The following is a 21,803-nucleotide window of genomic DNA, read 5'->3' as shown; positions in this document are numbered from 1 at the left end:
ATAGAGAAGAGCAAACTTATATTGTCAAAAAAAAAAAAAGCCCCCCACCTCTTAAAAAAAATACCCTAAAAAAAGAGGGAGATGGGAGAAGTCACATCACAAATAAAACCACTGGTGTACAGCATATAAAAACTGCTTTTAGATAATGTAGGAGTGCCATTTAACTTCTGCCACAGTCAAAACTGGCAAATTCACCAAACTGGTTCACATAAACCAGCAAAATCCATATAAAATTAAGCAGAAGAGACAAGAATCTAAAACCAAGTTATATTTACTCAAATAGTATTCGAAAGCTACCTTGAAGATATCCACATCAAGTTCAAATAGTCTCAGATGTGGTTTACTCTTAAAAGGATAGAGTTATTTAAACTTTCCAAAGCTCCATCTAGATGCCAAACTGGACACCTAAAAGTCAAATTCAGCTTTGTTTTCACCCAGTCATGCTTGTATTGGTACTAAACTGTTTTGACTATATGTTAATCCTAGCCACTGGCACAACCCTTCCACAAAAGGATTTGCCCCTGACCTCCAGATTCAACCTTTGTCAGTCTTCTCTACTCATAGAAGAGTAGAAGGCCACCACAACATGCATCCAAGCAGTCTCAGTATGGGGAGGTACATTTTGTTTCAAGATGCAAGAACTGTTATGAAAAACAGTACCACCAACTCCTGTACCTATAGTTGGAAATGCTACATTCCTCAAGATGTTCTGGACTTACCTACTTCCCCCAAATCACATGCAATGCTGTACACTTGTAAGTTCTGGAAGTCAAGACATTCAAACCAATAAAGTAACTGCACACAGCTTAAGTGTTGCCCAAAGAGCAAGCTCCTAATAAAATGCAGTGCTGATGTGACCTGACTTAAAGAAAGGCTCCACAGACAAAGCTCGAGATCATCCACCCTCAAGTTATCAAAAAAACAGCACACATTACAAAAAGCCCTGTCTTAAAGGACAGTCACATCTGTTGCAGATGATTAGTAAGCAGAAACATTTCTTATGATTGTTTAGCAACAGCTACATTGAGCCAATTTATGCAAATGCCTCACTATCATTCCTGTCACATTGGCATTACTTCAGCTTAAACCAAGTCACCTTCATTCAGTAGTCAGTCATGCCCCAAGGCACTAAGTTTTCCAAGAACACTGACCGTGGCAGCCAAATATAACAGTTGAGATTAGCATACTACCAAGACAATAATAGTTTCATCTATACTGCCATCCCTGCATACACAGGGCATTGAAGAGGTCTGTCAGAACACTGCAGACCACCCAGCCAGTTTCTTGAGGAAAGGCCTCAACTGTCACCTTGCCTAATCCTGGTAATGCTCAGCAAAGCAGTCACAGGCAAATAACAGCATCTTGTAGTCATATATAAGGCCATGCAGATATTGTCACATCTTCCACATCAACATCACTCAAGCACACAATGCTGCTAACTCAGTACCTCTAAATCAGGGAGTTGCTGGGACACTTGGAAGTTGAGATTATGCTTCCAAAGCCTCCGATATTGTATTAAGCAGCTGTTTACCAACTGTGATAGCACACTATCAAACCAAACAGCTTCTGCAGGGAAGTTATTAACAGAGTTAACACTGTTCCTCATCTGATGCAAATGAAAGTGACAGCACTAGCAAGGGTGGCTGTAAAGGCTACTGTGAAACAGTAGCTCACATTGGCCACTAGATACTAACATATATACATACACCTGAAACAATAGTGTCTTTCAAGCGCAGGAGAATACCAGGTTGTCTTAATGTTCCCCAGAGATAGCTGCTGGCCAGTAAAGCTTTCATGTGGAAGATAACATTTGCAAATCACACAGGTGCAACACTACCTGGACAATCAGCCCCAACACTTCCTGTAAAGCTGTTCTCAGCTGCATGCAGCTTTGCCAAAGCAATTACACAGACTCATTGCCATGGTAAACATTCTTCCAGGTTTTTTTCCTAGGCAGTCTGAGCAAGAACAATTTCACTGCCTCCAAGGACAAGTTAGGGATAATAGGGATTTTGAATGCATTAAGGTTTTATGGAAGCTTTTCCATTAAGAAGCTCCTGTGTGCCCCAAGACCCAAAGCAAAGAGTTTCAGAGCATACTCTGTGTAACACAGTCATACCTTCTGCTGTACTAAAGCATAGCTTCCCAGATTGGTAAGGCTTAAGAAGTTTTGCTTCCTAAGGAGGACTGCAAGCTTTAGCTGCTATGAACTGGTTATTTCCTAGTTAAGACAGAGTAGGGCACTCCTTAGTGTAAGAATAAATACTGTGTTAAGAATAAGAGAGTCATGTATGTAGGAGAAGCAAAAGAGTTAGGACCGCTTGGAGCTAGTAAGCACTGGGCTGACAAGAACAACCATGTGCAGTACTCATACAACGTAGAGACATGCATGTGGATTGCAGGAACAGTCTTCATCTAAGACAACAAAACTCCCATTGGCTGTTTTGTACTCCTCATTTAAAGTTTCCTACTTTGAGTTACCTGTCATTTCATACATAATTTTCATCTTTCAACTTTGAAGATAGAAATTTCCAGGAGAAAGAAAAAGATTAAATCTATGATGTTACTATATAGCAAACTGGCAGACAAATGACATGAGGTTACCTAGGACAGTGGGAAACTTGGTCATAATTTCTTGCATGATCTAATAAAGCTGAACATTTGAATACTCCAGATATGTTGTTCTTTAACAACTCTGAAAGTACCTCACAGGAAAGTCTGTTGCCCTGTTGATATTCTTTGTTGCAAAATGACAGAAAAATATAAGCTGAGTAACTTCAGTAGAATAAGCAGTGGTCCGTAGTTTCAGATGCAAGAGTTCAGTTACTTCAGTTCACACAGCCAGAACAAAAAGAACCAAGAATCAGATTTTCTTATAATCGGCTATTGTGCGTCTCATATTACACCACAAAGTAACTCTAAAGCAGGAACAAAAAATAATTGCAAGCTCTAAGACCACATGAAGTCTGTTAATACCAATTATCATCTCCATCTAATAATTTCTTACTATGTCCATTTAGGATTCTAATCTGCTGTGGAAAAGTTCATGCAAAACACCCCCTTATCACTATGGCAATGTGCTCAGATACCTCAAAGCACGTCCTGTGGGCAAGATGCTGTTTCCGTGCTCCAGAGAGCATTGGCTTTAAGAATCGCATAATGAGTGTTCATTAGAAATTAAACATATTTGCAAAAGAATGCCCTAACTTCACTATCTTCTACCCTGAGCACCTAATCCTTCAGCCTTAAGAATTGAACAAAATCTAGTATGCGCACTAACATGCATTTTATTACAAACTATTTTTGGCCTCAGAGCGACATTTGTTTTCATACACTGATGCAGATATACAGCTGACAGCAGGAGGTTGGCAGACAGGAAGAGCCGCATAAGAAACTACTTTTAATACAAAACAATAGGAAAATCTACACAGCAAGGAAGGAATGACCCCAGACACAACAATTAGTTAATAGGAGATGCAATTACTGGTAAAAAGTCTATTTCAGGAGACACCCAGAAACAAGCAGTGACAGAAGAGATGGATGATACAGGAAGAACGAGATGAAGGCCAGAGCATTACTAGGAGAAATTCCACTGTAATGTAAACTGTGTATCAAATGACTGTCTAAATGCTGCTTTGTGCAGCAATCCAGAGAAGTAGAGCATCGAAGAGCGAGTGCATCAGTCCCATGACGCTGATGCTACAATCACTGCAGGCACTTCACAGAATTCTTTTTTCTGGCTAGGAATTGAGAGTAGATCCAGGAGAACCCTGCAATTAACTCTGTCTGCAGAGAATACCTCAGAAAGCCTCCCTGAGTTAGCAGATGCTACAGAAAAGTAGTTAATTCTGCTTTTAGTAGCTACTACCTTATTACCCAAGATGAGCAAATGGAAGAGATTAACATGGATGAGAGCCAACACTGCAACAAAACTAGTTTCCAAAATGACATGCTAAAACTATACCAATTAAATCAGAACAATTGACATGCATGTGTTTGTTACTCATTTGCTACTGTAATCCAGTTTCTCTTCTCACAGCACAGGTAGCCGTTGGAAGACAACAATTTCTGGAATTCCAGCTTAACAAATTAAAGTTAATAAGTGTAAATTGTTAACTAAAGCCCTTTTTCATATCTTCAAAATCATCTCTCCTTGCTATTTTCCAAGCTCATAGTATCCTCCATAAAATAAAACTCAGACTACTTTTGACACTGTTCAGAAGAAAAAGCAACCTTACTATAGAAACATGATTGCACAAACATTGAAGCTGAACAAGCAAACCAACAGTATGTATGAGAACACAGGGGTTTGATCGTTTATATACATTTATGAGAGGTGTCTCAGTACTGATCTATTTCAGGCTACAATGAGAAATTCCACACCCACCAACAGGTAGCTTCAATGCTTTTTGAGGAGACATAGGTAGTTCATTCCCATCCAAGGAATACTGAGCAGGATGAGTGTTTTACTCTAACAAGTTTTCTGTTTATTTTTAAACACAGCATCCTTCAGTTAAAAAGAGGTTCTGGACCTCTTATGCTAGAGTTTTTACTTTTCTGCTCTGAGTGCTGTTGGGAAAAAAGGTCCTCTAGGGAGTCTTAAATAAAATAAATATCCACTGGCCTATCCAGTCTTTCTCCTCTGTGCGCTTAATCAGCCTACAGCCTGTCCCATTTCAGCTGTAGTGCAGTTGATGCTGTTTAACATCATCTCATTAATAGCTGCTCGTACACACCACAACAGCAATATTATTAAGCCACTAAACAGAACTAGTGACTCACCAATAAAAAGTTACACTAATCCTAGAGAATCCAGCCAGTAAAGATGTTTTAAACCACAAAAATGACCAGCACTTCTGAGAAATAATATCACGTCTAATGCTGTCCATGCTAGTTGTGTACAGAAGCTGGTATCTTTCTTTGCATATAATGAAGAAAACTGCTCTTCGGTTGATAATACCATTTTACTAAAATCATATCAGGCTAGACTCTGCGTATTTCATTACAGTACTACTTAGACTATAAAATCTTTCTAGTACCATTTCTTTTCAATTTAACCCTCTTATTAGAATCCAAATTAAATGAATGCCCTCTCTGCTTTCAATTTCTCATTTGTGTAACTGTTGAGAGTGACAAACAAAAATCCAGCTTAGCATATTGGATGGCATTCTGTGCACAGAGCCTCATTTTTTAGCTCTTTTTATTAAGCTTTCCTGTTTCAAGCATAATTTGATACACATGACAGTTAGCAACTGCTGATGGATACAGGAACTGGAAAGCTAGCAAGAGGAAGCTTTCAGAAGTAAACACAGTCAGGAAAGAAGCTTCAAAACAAGTTCCAAGTTTCTCATTTAACTTACAATTTTAGGTACCAGCAGAGAGACTTAAGTTTGAGAAAAGATCATCAGTTAATAGTGCCGCTATAGCCACTTCATGAAATCTTATCAGGTTGCAAAGGAGTTTCTCAACTTTCGAGCACTTACTACTTGCTGTCCAACATTAGAAGTTAATACTGTCAGATGTCATTTTACTCCCCCACCCCAATATTACCACAAATACAACTACAGCAACTGGTGCAAAAATTTAGGTCATAAAACATGCAGTGCAACTAAGCTGCTGCATTTTCACCTGCATCTCAAATTTCTTTGATTCTCCTCCTACAGGCCTCCTCATATAGAAGCATTCTGGACAGTAAGTTTTGGTCTGACATTCACACTCTTAATCTTACTTGCATCCTACTTTCTCAATACAGCACCCTATGTCCTTTTCACCCAGCTTTAAAATCAGGCTTTCATTAAGTCTCAAAGGCTATTAAGGCAACTGCTTCCTTTCAAAATTCACATACTACTTCAAACCTGTCACAGCTTTGCTATTATCTCTTGACAGATCCCTGAACTGCTCTCACCCACCCAGCTTGAGTATTCACAGACAAAGCCTTAGTTTTAAATCTAAATGAATTGAGACAAAGCGAAACAGAAGGCTGAAAACGGGGGAACAAATGTAAAAGCCTACCAACATTTCTGAAGAACTCCCGTTGTCTTATTGCAGTGTTTTAGAAGACACATATGGATATTCATTCTAATCAAGTGTCTCCAAATAGTACTGTTACACTGTTAAAATCTCAAAGGTGTTTCAAAATTAACTCTTTTCTAGTTGCTGGAGTTTTGTTTGTTTGCTTTAACCTATACATCATTTTAAGGTACTTAAATTCATAAAGACACTTAAAATGCCTTTTAAAATGGCTTAATTCCTAGTGATTCAGCAGGTTTTAGGATCTCCTACCAAGCAGTAACAAGCTTTATGTAAAAAATAAAAAAAAAAAATAAAAAATAAAAATTAAAAAACGCAAGTCAGCAACTTTCCAACTCTTCATAAGCCAGTACGTGGGAAAAAACTCTACAAGTTAGCAACAAATCCCTTGCACCAAGCATTCATACTTAATCATGTTCAAGCTTCACAAAGGCACAAGTATTTCATTGCAATTCAAACTCTGTCTGGACGCCTAAAGAAAAAAAACATACGGAATCCAGTTGTTAAGAGCTTCCTTTGCTCACACACAGAAAGCTTAAAATAAGAGGTGTTACTTTTTCAGACCAGTCCCACAACGGCAGGCAGCACACTAGTAACCAAGAAGCTGGCTTATTAGCATACCAGTTTAGCTATTTCTTTTCACAGAATGACTCAGCCTACTATTTTCAAAGTTTTCCTTAAATATTTGTCCTACATTTTACAAATAGCTGTTACCAACTACAGAAAAAAACAACATATCCCATGAAGCCTTTGCCATTTTACAATACTGAGCACAGAGATTAGCTATACATCCACATTTGCATCCACTAATCCAATCCCTCCTGAAAATGAATGCTCGAGATATCCCGTACGGATCTTTCAGAGGTAAGCTCGAGAAAAACATCCATGCTTCTCCACAGCACAGTTTCGTGCTCACAAGAGAAAAACTTTCCAGGAGTTTCCCTGTCAATAACAGCACACTCCGTTAAAGCTGCAGCTCTTTATAGGGCAGCCAAGAGCAACGTAAGAAAGCAGCCACTTAAGGAAAATTTAGTTTACAGCTGTCCGCTTTAAACACATGTATGCATAACTGTAAGGAGTAGAAGCTTGAGTTGAAAAAGCTTTCCATCACCGCTCGCACCTCGCTCTCAAAGTCTATATTTGGTATCGCAGACGTATTCGAGAAGAATGAGTATTTTACAGGGAGGCGGAGGAAGAGGGCATGTCATGAAGGTTGCCTTCCCCTCAGTCCTGACTGGAACCGTAGATGAAAAGCATGCCCCGCCGAAGCGGCCGCGGCCGGGGAGGTACAGACATGTGCTGCCCTCGGCTCCAATGCAGAGGACGAGCGCGACTGCAGCCACAGCCTGGCTGCACCCACCGGGACAAAAGCATCGCAGAGGGACCGCGCCGGGGGGAAAGGGGGAGGATGGCGACCCGCCCTGCAAGGACACGGCCAGTGCTGGCGGCGGCACCGCGGCCGGCCCGGGCATGGCGCGCAACGGGGCAGGCTCCCCGACGGGGATACCCCGCTCCCTTCCCGCTGCCCACGCCCCGCTGGGCGTGGGGGTGTCCCCGGGCCCCCCCTTCATCTAATTTTTACCTTCATCTTCGAGCTCTAGTTTCTCCAGCATCCCTTCGGAGGCGGCCGGGAGCTGAGACGGAGCCGGAGCCGCTGCCGCCGCCTGCGGGAGGGAAGACAGGAGAAGGAGATGAGCATCCAGGCACGGACTCACCGGCCCCGCGGCAGCATCGGAGCAGCCCGGCGCAGCAGAGGGGAGTGGCAGCGCTGAGGAGGCGGATGGCGCTGCTCCCGCCGAGCGCTGAGGGGAGAGAAGGCGAGACACAGCTGGGGCCGGGCGGCAGCTACCCTTCGGCCTCCCACACGCACGGTCGGTGCGCGCTGCCTCTTACACACGCACCGCACACACTGAAGGGGGAGGACCCGAGACTCGGCCTTCCTCCCCCCGCCGTGGGGGCGGTGGCTTCGCCCAGCCCATTAACCCTACGGCCCCCGGGCGCGCCGCGGCCGTGCCTCCCGGAGGGGCCGCCTCCCCCCCGCACGGAGGGAGCGCCAGTTGGCTGCCGGTGGGGGCACGGGGAGGCCGGGCGCCCTTTCGCTGGACAGCGCTTCCCGCCACACTTCGCCACCGCCTCTTCCCCGCCTCCCCCCCCGCCTCTCCCCCCTCCGGTGAAGGGATTGGTACATTCCATTTTGCTGCAGTCAAGCCCGTTGGTCAGCAGCGGGAGGGGAAGGTAGCTACCATTTCTGCACAAAAAAGGGAGGGATAGGAGTGAGAGGTTTACTGCCCCAATAGGTCTGCCAAACCAACCGCCTTTTGCAGCCGTTGCTGCAGCCTCGGCTGTTCGCCTGGCTGCTTTGGACAAGAGCGCTGCAAGAGGAGGCGGAGGGGAGGAAAGCCCTCCGCTCCCCCCGCAAGGCGGGATTGGTATAGTCCCGCGCGTTCACCTGCAAGGCAACGGCGGGGAAGCCGACTTTTCCACTGCCCTCGGGGGGGGGGAGGCGGGGAGAGAAAGGCTGTGGTGATGAGGGGTTTCCCCCGCGTGTGAGAAGGAACCCCCGCACGGGGCCGAGCCGCCATAGCGGGGTACCCGCTCTGGAAACAGACGCGCTCGTGTCCATTTAGAACGTTCAAGAAGTTACAATTCCAGATTAGTCCGAATGTCGGCGTCTTCCATGTAAGTCCCGCGGCTCTACCAAAGCCGGTAGCTAGCCTCGGAGCAGTCCCCTGAGAAGGAGGAGGAGGAGGGAGGCGGCCCTGCGGCTCCTCATTACATGTTTCAGCTCTGCCACAAGTTAGGGGAGCTTGACCTTGGGTTAGTGAAATTCTAGTTTACCTTATGCAGTGGATCCGACTAGATGATCCTTCTTTAAAAATCATTCTTGAAGAAACAAAAAACCCCAAATTGACAGCCCCACCATTGCTGTCACTACAGGCAGGTATTTCAGAGCTGTTCTTGGCTGTGCTGGGTATGAAGTGGTATAAAGCCCTTTGCTTGGCCTCAAGCACCTGAGCAGATAATGCTGACAGCCCAAACCGCTTGCTGTTACTGGTGTCTGAAGGATGGAGCTTACACCATAAGAGATTCTGCTTACCAAGAATGGGGTTTGTTGCACCCAGCTTTACAGGTCTGCATCTGAGCTTGTACACCAGGCTACAGCAGAATCAGTGGAAATAAGGAAATACTTGAAATAGGTTCATAATTTAGATTTCCTTAGACAGTGAGATGTGGTAAGTTATAGCTAGTCTTCCTTATCTATGATGAATAGGTCCCCACTGACTATTTAGGAAGCCCAGCAGGACCAGTTCAGACATGGATGCTGTAGAGGTGAGTAAACAGATTATTTCTTTGGTAATGGCACAGATCTTGTGGGCAGACACACATGCATAGTGCTCCAAAAGAGTCACAGGCACCATTAGAGAACATTTAAAATCTACTGGTGCCTAAGGAGAGGCTCAAGCTTCAAAAGCTCAGCAAGTCTTTCAAGAGGGGATGGTAGAATGGATCTACGGTAGCACACCAGTGTGCGTATAATATAGGAAAGCATGAAAGGTAATTTAAAGCTATGATGGGAGGAGAACCACAAATCATGTGAAAACAGAAAGCTGTATGTTTGTAATTTCTGAAGTCCAGAGAAGTTTCAAGCAAGGAAGCTAACTGCTGGTGACAGCTTCTTTTTCCCAAGCTGCCTCTTTATAGGGACACTTTTAATGATAGATGAGGACATTAACAATATCCAGTTCTTTACTGTAAAATTCTTTGAAACAAAAATAAAACCTAAACTATTTAATTCCTGGTTGTATTTTTAAAAGATTTCTGGGATTTCAATAAATACTCATACCAGTCAGAGAAGATAGCAAAGCAGTTTAGATTAATTCATAGTATTTTCAGCCTGTTAATTAAAATGCTTTGGAAGGTTTTAATTATCTCTGGCAGCTATCTTTAAAAGCTCTAAATAATTTATTTTCCTTATCATGTACCTTAATATTGGTAAGAGTTTTCAACCTCTTTTGCTAACTAAGAGTAAGATGATAATATATCTGATTGGAAATAGCTGTCATGTTTCTGTTTGGTTTTGGTTGTTTTGTTGTTGGTTTTTTTTTTTAAAAAAAAAAAAAAAAAAAACACAAAAAAAAAACACACCAAAAAAAACCACCCAAGTATTTACTCCCCATAATTATCTTGTAAGCACCAGCCATGAGGAAATACAACTCCAAGGTTGGTTGTAGCTGGAAGTGACACTGAGTCTTTAAAGCTGCACATTGCATTTCACTTGCCACAAAACACGGGTATGTTTGTGAGAAGTCAGTTACACCTATTTCATGTAACAGGCTACACTGTGCTGTGAACCTCAGAGCTTACTGCAGGATCAGGGTTTTACAGTGGCAGAATCTATATCCAAATCAAGAGTACTATGAGAAAAGATAATACAAAGGCAGTAATTTAATATGTAACAGAGATTTGTAATGGTAACATTGTATCTATGTTGTAACATCTACACTGCCCACAAAACCCCCAAAGGAAATAGAAAACTAAAGGCTGAAACTCCATCCTTCAGTCTGCCTGCAGTCTTAGAATTTGTCTAAACCAGTTCTGGACAAGCTGCAGATCATGGCATTCATTTTGCTCCTCGCTTTGCAGTCTAGCTCCTTTTGGCATGTGTGCTACACCAAGAACAGGAAATTAGTGCAGCTGAAAACCAAAGGGACTGAAAGATTGGGTTCTGCCCAGAACAATTCCTGGTCCAACTCACTGTGTGGTTGTAGCAGTTATCACAGGCATAAGGAGTGCTAAGGGCAGGAGTGACAGTGGGAGCACACCTTCTGGAAGCAGCCCACTCTTAAATCAGCTTAAATCAGTGGTGAAAACACCATGTTGTTCTTTGTCAACTACACAGCATTAGACAAATTAGCAGGTATTTTTACAAGTCTTAGGTATTACCTCTCTACAGACTCTGCCAGTCTACAAAAAAGATTAGTGGTTAAAGATAGGAAAAAGATCTGTCTTTCAAAGGACCTATAATTCTCACTAAGATGATACTATTTAGCGTAACGTTTCAATACCTGTTCACTGTGATTGTTTATTCTACTGCCACAGGAGTTTTTAAGTAACTGTAACCTAGTTAGATTGTGGTTTAAAAGTCTGCTACCAGAGTGTGTCATGTGACCCATTTTAAGTGTTTGAGATACCCAATGGGACAAGACAGTACATACTTCATGTACTAAGTATTGCTAAGCAAAATAGATTTTATATATAGAAGTTCAAAAGAGAAATATATGCAAAACCAAACCTGCCTGAATACATTTCTTCTTTGCCAGGTTTTAGTTTGTTTTTTACAGGGGCATTATTTATGCCAAAACCCGTGGACCTATGACATAACACTAACACAGAATCTTAATACAGCACTGCCAGCTCTGTAGAGGAAAAGTAAAACAAGTCATGGTTGATACAACAGCAAAAGTCATAAAAAGATGGATGTAAACAAAAGAGATTTTAGGACTTCCGGGAAGGCTAGAATGCAGATTTTAGTAGATAACTCCTTACTTTTTTTCTGCCTGTTTTCTGTAGCTTTCTAGGGTAAAGGGAGTGACTAATGCTCTGTGGCAGTAAAGTCAGTCCTGTAAATTATATATGCACTTATAATGAATATGTTAAAACCTATCTGATAACCTAGGAGTCCTATTAGTCCTATGTCCTACTGAAGGAATCCCATTATTTTCATCAGAACATGCTAAGTATTTCAATTGTAGAGACAGTTCAGGGATAAGAACAGTAATTAACAGCAGCAGCAGATTATTTTTTATGTTATTTCCTGCCATCTTGTCTCCCTGGATTATCAGGAATGCATCCATTGGGATAGGGATCTATCCATGGCAGTCATCAGACCAGCTATACAAAAACACTTTGAATGACACCTACTGTGTAGCTTTTCATATTAAACAGGTTACCCTAGGCTGCTGCTTCTGCAACCAGTGAAGAAACAAACACTTCTAGGGCATCATTCACTTGACCTATTTCAGACAACTACTTAGGATAAAGTGATTTAGGGGCCACAGACATGCTCCAAGGGCTGGAGCACCTCTCCTGTGGAGACAGGCTGAGAGATCTGGGCTTCTTCAGCCTGGAGAAGAGAAGGCTCCAGGGAGACCTTAGAGCAGCTTCCAGTGCCTAAAGGGGCTACAAGAAATCTTGAGAGGGACTTTTTACAAAGCTATGTAGTGACAGGACAAGGGGGAATGGCTTTAAGCTGAAAGAGGGTAGATTTAGGTGAGAGCTTAGAAAAAAATTCTTCACATTCATCACTATGAGGGTAATGAGGCACTGGCACAGGTTCCCCAGAGAAGCTGTGGCTGCCCCATCCCTGGAAGTGCTCAAGGCCAGGTTGCATGGGGCTTTGAGCAACCTGATCTAGTGGAAAGTGTCCCTGCCTGTGGCAGAGAGATTGGAACTAGATGATCTTTAAACTCCCTTCCAACCCAAACCATTCTGTGATTCTATGATTTACAGTCACTGTACTGATTAGATCTCTACACCTCCATTTGGTCAGGTTCATTCTGCCTGCCATATTATCTGTAAGGGAAGGAGGGGAGGGAGACAAGAAACTAGAAACTGTAAAGTGTAACTTTTATTCCAAGATGGATAAGAGAACAAATATACCCATTTTAAGTAGTTAGGGGGAAGAAAGATCATCAGAAACAGCCAAAGTGTATAAACAATGCCAAGGCAGCTTCAGTCACTATAGTAAGTGGCTTCTGGTAAGCAGAGGCAACACGAATTAACAAGATTTCTGACACTATCTTGCATGACACTCACGCAAGCAGGCCAGACAGTCCAGATGAAATGAATGCTAAAGGTCACAGCAATATTCACAAGGAAGGTAGTAAGATTTCTGTATTGACCTGGAAGAGTTGAAGACACAGTTCCAGAGAGGTCTGTGTTCTATCTAATATCATTCAGTGACTCACTGATGACTTGATGAAGAAATACTGAATAACCTGATCATATTTTCAAATGACTCAATGGTAAGAGATGCTGCTCTTTTAGGGATAGCCTTAGAACTTAAAATAATCTTGAGAATTGCTGCAGTGCTTTGAAAAATAGGAGTCGCTTTGATACGGGTAAGTAGAGCATGCTACAAAGTAATCAAATGCAAAAATGAAATGGGAAGGAATTGGCTTGCAGCAGTGATGCAAGGAAAAGACCTGAGAATGAAAAAACATGTCAGATAATGCCAGATTCTTGGGAGGAAAAAAACTACACTATCTACAAATGTGTTATAGGTAAGACATAGAGAATCTGTTCTACATGTTCCCTGGCTAGATGCCAGTTTATCGGGATACTGCATTCAGTTTTGGGTATTGAACTTGAGAATTAGCCAAGGAAGTCCAAAAAAAAAAAGCAACAACAATGATTTAAGAGCTCAGAAAACATGACCTGTAAAGGAGGACTTGAAAAGCTCCCAGTTTCTTAGACTAAGGAAAAAAAAATACAACTGAAGGAAAATGTAATGGCAATCTCCAAACATAGACTCATAGATTCATAGAATAGTTGGGTTGGAAGGGACCTTCAAAGCTCATGTCGTCCAACCACGTGCAATGAGCAGGGACATCTTCAACTAGACCAGGTTTCCTAGAACCACATACAGCCTGGCCTTGAATGTCTCCAGGGCTGGGGCATCCACCACCTCTCTGGGCAACCTGTGCCAGTCAGCACCCTCATTGTAAAGAATTTTTACCTCACATCCAGCCTGAATCACCCCTCTTTTAGTTTAAAGCCATCACGCCTCATCCTACCACAACAGACCCTGCTAAAAAGGACCTGGTGAATGCTTCTAAGCAGGAACACACAGGGCAGCTTTTACTCACTCACCAACTCTCCTTTGTCCCCTCTCCAATGCAGCCAACTTCAAAGTGGGTCTGGAAGCTCAGCAGCAGTACAGCACTTGGTACACTCAGTGCTTCATGAGGTGCACAACCTCCTCTTCACCCATGAGTGGATGGACAAGACCCTCGGGGCACATCTCTTGAGCCATCTGCTGAAATTCTTACCCAGGTCTGGCAAAGATGCCTGCAAAGTGGCATTAAGGCCTTCAAGCCCATCTCAGCAGCCTGAGTGTGTTTTTGCAAGAACAAAAGTGATAAAGTATCTTCTGGGTCCACTGGTTATGGGATAAGAAGTTATCTACTTAGCCTTTAGCAAGGAAGTCTTAGGTTGGACTTTGAGAGAACTTTCTGAACAAAACAACAGTGAAGCACCAGTACACTTTGCAGAAAAAGACTGTAAAATATGTCACAGGAGAGTTTTAGCAACAGGTTAAAAAAACATTTGTTGGTAATCCCGTACATATAGTTGATTGTGCTGTGAGATAAAAGCAAATTTTCATGTCCTTCCAGACTTATTTTCTTTTGTTTCCATTTTTGTCCAATCTTTAGAAAAATGTATTTATTCTTAGTATGATAATTCAAGAGAAGTCTTTTATGTATGTTTTGTACAAAAGCCAGTTTACTACCAATGTAATAGAAATGTCAGTTTGCTTTGCCCCCTTTTCACACACGTAGCCTTAATTCTAAATTAGAAAAATTCTAAAGTAAACATTGTTTGAATAATAATAAAGATTACATAATAGTCTTTGATGGTTGGGTAGGAATAGAAAGAACAACCTATAAAAAGGCAAATCGCAAGTCAGTGTGGAACACACTTATTCAAGCATTGCAACAAAACTGTCACCTGTGCTCTTATTTAGAAACAGGCATTTCCAGGTGAATTCAAGGCTGCCTTTCTCAAACCTCTTCCTGACTTTTCTACTACTCCTTTCATTCTGATCAATGAAGGCTTAATACTGGTGTGCTGGGGGTGCCACCTCCTAGCTCCTGTTCAGCAGTAAAACCCAATGCCCTTCGAAATACTTCAGCAGAAAAAAATGTTACTTACCTTATAAAGCCTAATGGATTGAAGAGCAACAAGAAGGAATTCCCATCTAAATGCAAATCAAGGCAAACCCATTTTGAATGCAAAAGTAAACTAGAAATGGTAATTTTCCCACCATTTGCTAGTGCTCCTTCCTACAATTACAGTTCTCTACAACTCAATAGTTAACAGCTCTTCTCCTGATGAGCTGTCAATGAACAACTTAGATTTTTTTCCAAATGTATGTCATAGATATGCTTATTCTGTTGCAATCTGTTTGTGCAGAATTAATTTTAAACACTTACTGCTTAGTTTTGTTTCAATTTAGTCTGGTCCATGAAGTGGAAAAAGATGGAAATTACCAGGAATAAAAGGTTTCATCTGCTGGTTAAACTGAAAATTAAACACCTACTTGTTTTCTGCTAGAGAGTGATAACTGATATCAGTGGTTTACAACCACTGAGAACATTAGAATCCATGAGGCTGAGATAAGATCCTATCTTGGATCCTTTCTGCTTTTAAGAATGCTAACTGCATGGTGCAAAGGCTGGCTGTAGTGAGGCATCTGTGAGCCCATTATGTGGTGACAGACCATGGGCAGTCCCAGTGAAGAGCTCTGGGCCTGGTTCTGATATAAAGTCCTTCTTACCTTGAAAAACTCATAATGAACACAGCACCTATGCAGGAATTGTAGTTGCTAAGAATTTATTCTAAGGAACCTCTGGTCCAGCATCAAACAAACTAGTAAGGAATGGGATGCCTTATATAAACCACTGGATTCAAATTTTTCTTCCTATACTGGAAGGAATGCAATAAAATTTGCTCTTGTCTTAAAAGGCTTTTGAAATACTAAATGCTATAATCATGTCAGTGTGTAGCATATATAAAGGAAGATAGTGACAACTCAGAGATTACAATTTGTTTAGAACACAGTAACCAAACCCAGTAACAAACCCTGGCATTGGCAATGTACGCTGTACCGGCGTCACGTGTTTTCCACTGGATCCTTACTGGGGTCAGTTGGTGCTCTGTCCCTAGTCTGCAAGGATGAAATTAGAGACACAACTATGTAGTGACAGGACAAGGGGGAATGGTTTTAAACTGAAAGGAGTAGATTTAGATTAGATATTAAGAAGAAATTCCTTACTGTGAGGGTGATGAGGCCCTGGCACAAGTTGTCCAGAGAAGCTATGGCTGCCCCGTCCCTGGCAGTGTTCAAGGGCAGGTTGGACGGGGCTTGGAGCAACCTGATCTTGTGGAAGGTGTCCCTGCCCATGGCAGGGGGGTTGGAATGATTTTCAAGGTCCCTTCCAACTCTAACTGTTCTATGATTCTGTGAACTATCCTGCATCAGGTAGGAAGCGATGGAGCAAGTTTATATATTCTATGTGTATTTCTAAGACTGCATGGTGAGGCTGATAATGGCTCTAACAATTTTGTTTTAAAACAGCTCAGGTAGAGTTTGCCTTTGGGTAAGAACTCTGCATTTAAAGCATTTTTTTTCTTCATCTCAGTATCATCAGAATATGACTCACCCAGGGGTCCTAAGCAGGAGTCTCTTGACATGGAATATAGAACAACTACATATTGCTTTTATATTTTATAACTAGTAAGTAGCCTTCCACTGCTGATATCCTCCCTGCATGATAAACATAACATATTATATTAATTATATTAACACATTTTACTAATTCATATTATAAAAATATTATAAAAAACATATTAATTACTTTACAGAGTTAATTATTAGTGATGAGCAGTCACAGTTGGGGATCTTTAGTAGATTAAATGGATAACATAAATGGAACAACAATCAAATTTAGCCAAATCCTTAAAAAAAAAAAAAAAAGAGGAATATAGGAGTGCATTCAGCACTAGGAAAGATGTAACTGCTAAATCTTCACTGCAGTTAGAGTACTGAGTGTTGAAATCTGTTTACCCTGAAGATGTGTGAACTGAATGTGCAGAGTGATTTCACATTTTTAGTGGAGAGCCCTTCCAAAATACTTCTGTATGGAAATGAATTTGCAATTTAATCCCAGTTAATCCCAATTAACTGACTTAATTGAGAAACAGGATAGATTTACAGAACTTCCTTTGATCTAACGCCAGGATCAGAGAACCCATCTTGCACACAGTGTCCTGCAGCACTTCACTTTGGGAAAATAAAAAATGGAATTGTGACAGAAGAGTCAAGGATTTCTAAAAAATAAACTTCAAAGGAAGTAAAAGACCAAGGAATGTTTAGATCCCCAGCTAAATCCTTACAGAGAAGTCAAGACAGAAGTGGAGAAGAGGCAGGATTTGTTTACATAACCTGTAATCTCTAGCTGTGTGTCTGATCCTGTATCACTCTGCAACTCAGATAAGACAGAGTTTTGAGTCATGGATATCAAAGACATTCCCTACATAAGTCTTTGTGGCCAGTAGTAATTCCTCAGATTACTTGTGTAGAATACAGGTGGAGACCAAATCAACATTATCAGTGTGACATGCTATTAATCAAACAGTCCGACATTTAAATTCTGTCCTTTTGAACAAAAGTTCAAAAAGTTAAGTACTTGTGAGGAACTCACCTGGGTTTGTTAAGATGTTACAAGCATGTTACCTGATTCTGCAAGTACAGGGATGCCACTTATTTTTTATCTTTTCCCAGTTTTAAAGTGTTCTTGTCTTAAATGTTTGTTATTGTTTATACTCGAAAAGATACACTTTAGCTGTTTTCACACATATGCTTGAGTCTCTTTGAAATAGGACCTACCTCTTACCACACTGAGGGGCACAGTTAAGGGCAAGGGGAAATTATTGCTGGAGAAAGCTGTAGTAATCAGGTAATAAGCATGGTTACAGTAGATATTCTGTTGTGACAATTGTACATTTAAAATAAACCCAAAGAACAGATTAAGATAATACTAATGGTAAAACCAGGTAAACATCCACTAACTTAAAGTTAATGGAAAAGAAGAGAAAGTGTGAGCCCCACATTTACTTGGGTCTTCATTCACTACCATTGGCTATGAATTATTTGTGTTAAAGTTATGCACTTAAGTACTTCAGATGGATTGAGGCCAGAGTACTCATGAGTAATCTGCAGAACAGAGGCCATTGAGAACAATGCATTTTTAAAAATCAAATCTGATTTAAATAAACACATTTACTATACACCATTTCACTTTCTTCATCTTAGTGTTATATTTCAAAGCCTCGGTCATGGATAGTGACTTCACTGTGCAAACTCTTAATTACGCTAGCTTTCAATGTCGATATTTTTTGAGCTTAAAATGAAACACCTTTTCCCTAACAAAGCCTGAAGTTAATTGATACTGCACTTCAGGCTTGAGTAAACTTTGCGAAATTCTAGTAACCTATTAGTAGCTACCGTTGAAATGTAATTTTCATGATCATCATCAGTTTTGAAAGGGTAGAAGCAGATCTGTTGAGCCCAGATATTAGCAGGATGATGCAGGTCAAAGTTACAGGGGTGGTTTACTGAAAAATAGAGACAACCAGCTTAGAGCTGAATCACCCATAATCTCAACAAAACTTCTTAAAGAACTTTGCATAGACCTAGACTGAACAAATAACTCACATTGTGGCACAAGCTGCACTAAGAATTGGGTAACTGAAGGCTAAACATGGAGCAAATGATCTGCATTATAGGTGACCATTTTCTGCAGAGCCTATCATGACTGAGGTTCTCAATACTCAATAGGAATCCAGAAGGAGAATTAGAAGGCTATCTGAAAGAGGAAGGCAAAGATAATGAAGTATTTTTTCAGTGCAGTTCTTGGAGGACTTTAAACACCAAAGAAGGACTTCCTCATAGCACTCAGGGCTTGTGTGTTTGCACTAGGTTTCATGCCCACCCCACAGCGGACAAACTAGGCATGAATGCCATCAGTGGTCCCACTAAAGCTTGTGAATTCTGTTATCTCAGAGTAGCTACTATTATGAATAGACAAACCAATATATTAATAAACTTCCCTCAACACAGAGCCTACAACTGACCTGTAATCTCCAATAAATTGATTTTTGACAAAAAGCTGGTTTTGAGATGGCACTGAATCTGCACAGCTTGAGGAACATAACCCTCTTCCTGAATTACTTCCAGATCTACTCCTGATCACTTCAGACCTAATTTTTGTGCACTGCTTCTTTTTTATTGTTATACACAAAAGAAGCCTGCAGTGAGAGCAATATGCAATGGATACCTTCCTTCTGTCATGCATGTTTTCCCTTCTGACAGCCTCCTAACTATATCCTTCCATCATTTCAGGTACACTACAGGTGAAACCAGATCGTCCACTCTACTGGTTCTGTGGTTTGACACTGTCTGGAATGACTGAAGCAAGGACTGTGCTAAGCAAGAAGCATATCAGGTGTCTGAGCTAAATGTTTTATGGCTACAAACAATATCATAAAAGGACATGGAAAAACTGGTAAGGCTTTTCCCTGTATTCCAGGAACTAGAACTTAACAAAATTTAAATTAGTTCCATGCTAAAGGCCAGAGATACACCTCCAGCAAGCCTGCTATCATGCTGAATTTATTGCAGAGCCTGTGGAGATGCATATATAAAAGTGTATTCATGGCCAGTGGATGCTTATAGTGTGGATATGGCAAACACTGTGTTCATTAAGTGTGTAAACTTGCAGATTGTAGTTAAATGTCCGCCAAAAGCTGAAATTATTTCTTGACATGCTTCCCTAGGGCTCAGAAGAGCAGCCTACTTTACAGTGATCTTTTGTGTAAATCTTGATGTTATCTGAAAACATCATAGCTCCCTACACACAATTACAGACTGCAGTGTAAAAGCCTGTTCCTACAAACTTTAAACACAACACATGCTCCTATGCTTAACTTATCTTAAGCCACTGGCAGCTGCTGTTCAAAAGCTACCTGGGTTCTGTAGAACTTTTTAATGTATCTATCATCAGAACATCTCTTTGACCTAGAGTAGTTTAACCCCATTTTTTCATAGACAGGAAACCAAAGCACTGGGAGACCAAGTGATTTAGAGTTGCACAAGTGATCTCTGATAGGGCAGATGGTTGCAGCCAGCTCTCCCTGATCTCTAAAGCATGCCCAGCTACTGCCACTATATTTTTCTCCTTTTTAAACTTTTTTCTCCTGAATGATTCTGCAACTGAAACACTCTGAATTCCATGATTTCTTCTCTAAAACAGCAGCAGACAAATGCTAGAGGGTATGAGAAAAAGAAAGAAGGTTGAGGAGGGCATCTTTTTCTTCAAAATGTAACTTTTGTACTTGTAAAATCTTGGATGATGGAAGAAACTACTTGGTGACCAGTGTGCGTTATGTCCTTTGGTACGACAGCCATGCTTGGTGGCATCTTGCTGTCTTTTTCAGGAAGACATATTCCAGGAAAGTTGTGCACTTTCTGTGGAAACTATTCCTTATGGTGCACCCTAAGAAATCAGCTTTGGCAGCCTCCTGTCCCTGTGTGCAACAGGTCTGTTGGGATGCTCTCTTGTGTGGCAATTACCAGCATACTTAAGGAAAAGGGCTAGGAGAGGAATCTTGTTGTTTTCTTTCATAAGCCATGTCTTCATCAATAGCTGTTTCCATTTATGTAAGGCTCTGGATCCTGAGGTAGTACACACTACTAATGTTTCCAAGTAAATACAATCCCAACACCCAAAGCTTGAAAGGCCAAACACACAACAGCAGGCAGATAGCAATCTTGCAGCTGCTGCTCTCCCTGCCACTTGGTGATTATCAATTTTCCATTGTCGCCTGGAGCTCTTTTCTGTTCTGATTCCCAGACTCTTCCCCTCACTTTCTTTTCTGAACCTTTAATGTTTTCCCCAACTCTTTTTTCCATCCTCTGTCTGTTCATCCACTTCCTTCCTCATCTTCAGTACTTGATCTAGTCATTTGTGTTTTAAAAGAAGACCTGTACCCAACAAAGTGTCTTGGTATGCACATAGCTTTAAGTGCTCTAGTACTGTTGACTCCAACAGGACTACCAATATACTTAAGATTAACCACATATTTAAGTGCTTTCCTGGATCAAGGCCATCATCACAATGACATTAACCAAAACAGAACAGGACCTGAGATTCAGCAACATAAATACGTAGCAACCTCAACTAAACTCAGTGCTGTAACCTTCAGGTTACCTTCCTTCAATGCCTTCTGTCATTGCTAGCTATGTTATGGCTACACTTAAAATCTATTCTGCAAGCATAGACTGGAAATAGTGCTTAGGAACAATCTTGTTTAAGCCAATACTTTCTTACAGTTTCAGAATTTGCTTAGCCTGTTTTGCTAGATCAGGCTCTTGGACAATAAGGTCCTCAGGGCAAGAATCATGTTTATTTTTCTGCTTGAATCATGTGTGCTCGTATACCACAAAATAGCAATTAGTTCCTTTTTGTTCTGAGGTACAAGGAAGAAGACTTTCTACATACCACAAATGCCCTGGCTTGTGCAGTTGTGAGAAAGTTTGACAGAGAAAAATTTCAAAAGTCTAAGCTTTTAACCTTATCACTGGCAATTTACTGTACCCTAAACTTGAAAAAGGCTAAATTAAAAACATCCCCTCTTGAATTCTGCCCCCTCCCCTTCTTTTGCTGACCTGCCTCTGTTACCTTTTCTCTTTTATTCTGTGTTGATTACTTCACCGGTTTGCACTTCAGCTTGTAAGCCCCATACGGCAGGAGCCTTGTTCTTTGTTAATCATGAAATAAGATTATGCGTACCTTGGGCACTGCACAAATCATTATTGTCTTCCTACAGATGTCTTCCACATGGCCCCACCCTCAGTTCCAGCTGAGAGTGCTGTTGTGAACAAGCTCAAAGAATAAATATTTTGCATTCATTTCACCAGCACAATGGAA

At 41.2% G+C, this 21,803-nt stretch overlaps 1 protein-coding gene across 4 annotated transcripts in view; it reads right to left on the bottom strand.

Annotated features, from left to right (window-relative positions):
• PRKAG2 (protein kinase AMP-activated non-catalytic subunit gamma 2) overlaps positions 1-21,803 on the bottom strand; it is a gene marked incomplete at its 5' end in the record, with an annotated part of 225,434 nt that overhangs the window by 43,608 nt on the left and 160,023 nt on the right. For all 4 annotated transcript variants that reach the window (XM_080611091.1, XM_080611092.1, XM_080611093.1 and 1 more), the window contains one exon: positions 7,613-7,694. In XM_080611091.1, coding sequence (XP_080467217.1) covers positions 7,613-7,694 — 82 coding nt within the window. The remainder of the gene's footprint in view (positions 1-7,612; positions 7,695-21,803) is intronic.

Source organism: Psittacula echo (assembly GCF_963264785.1).
Source record: "Psittacula echo genome assembly, chromosome: 2".
Classification (NCBI taxonomy): Eukaryota; Metazoa; Chordata; class Aves; order Psittaciformes; family Psittacidae; genus Psittacula; species Psittacula echo.
The sequence above is the reverse complement of the archived record's forward strand: the minus strand, read 5'-3'. Positions and strand labels throughout refer to the sequence as shown.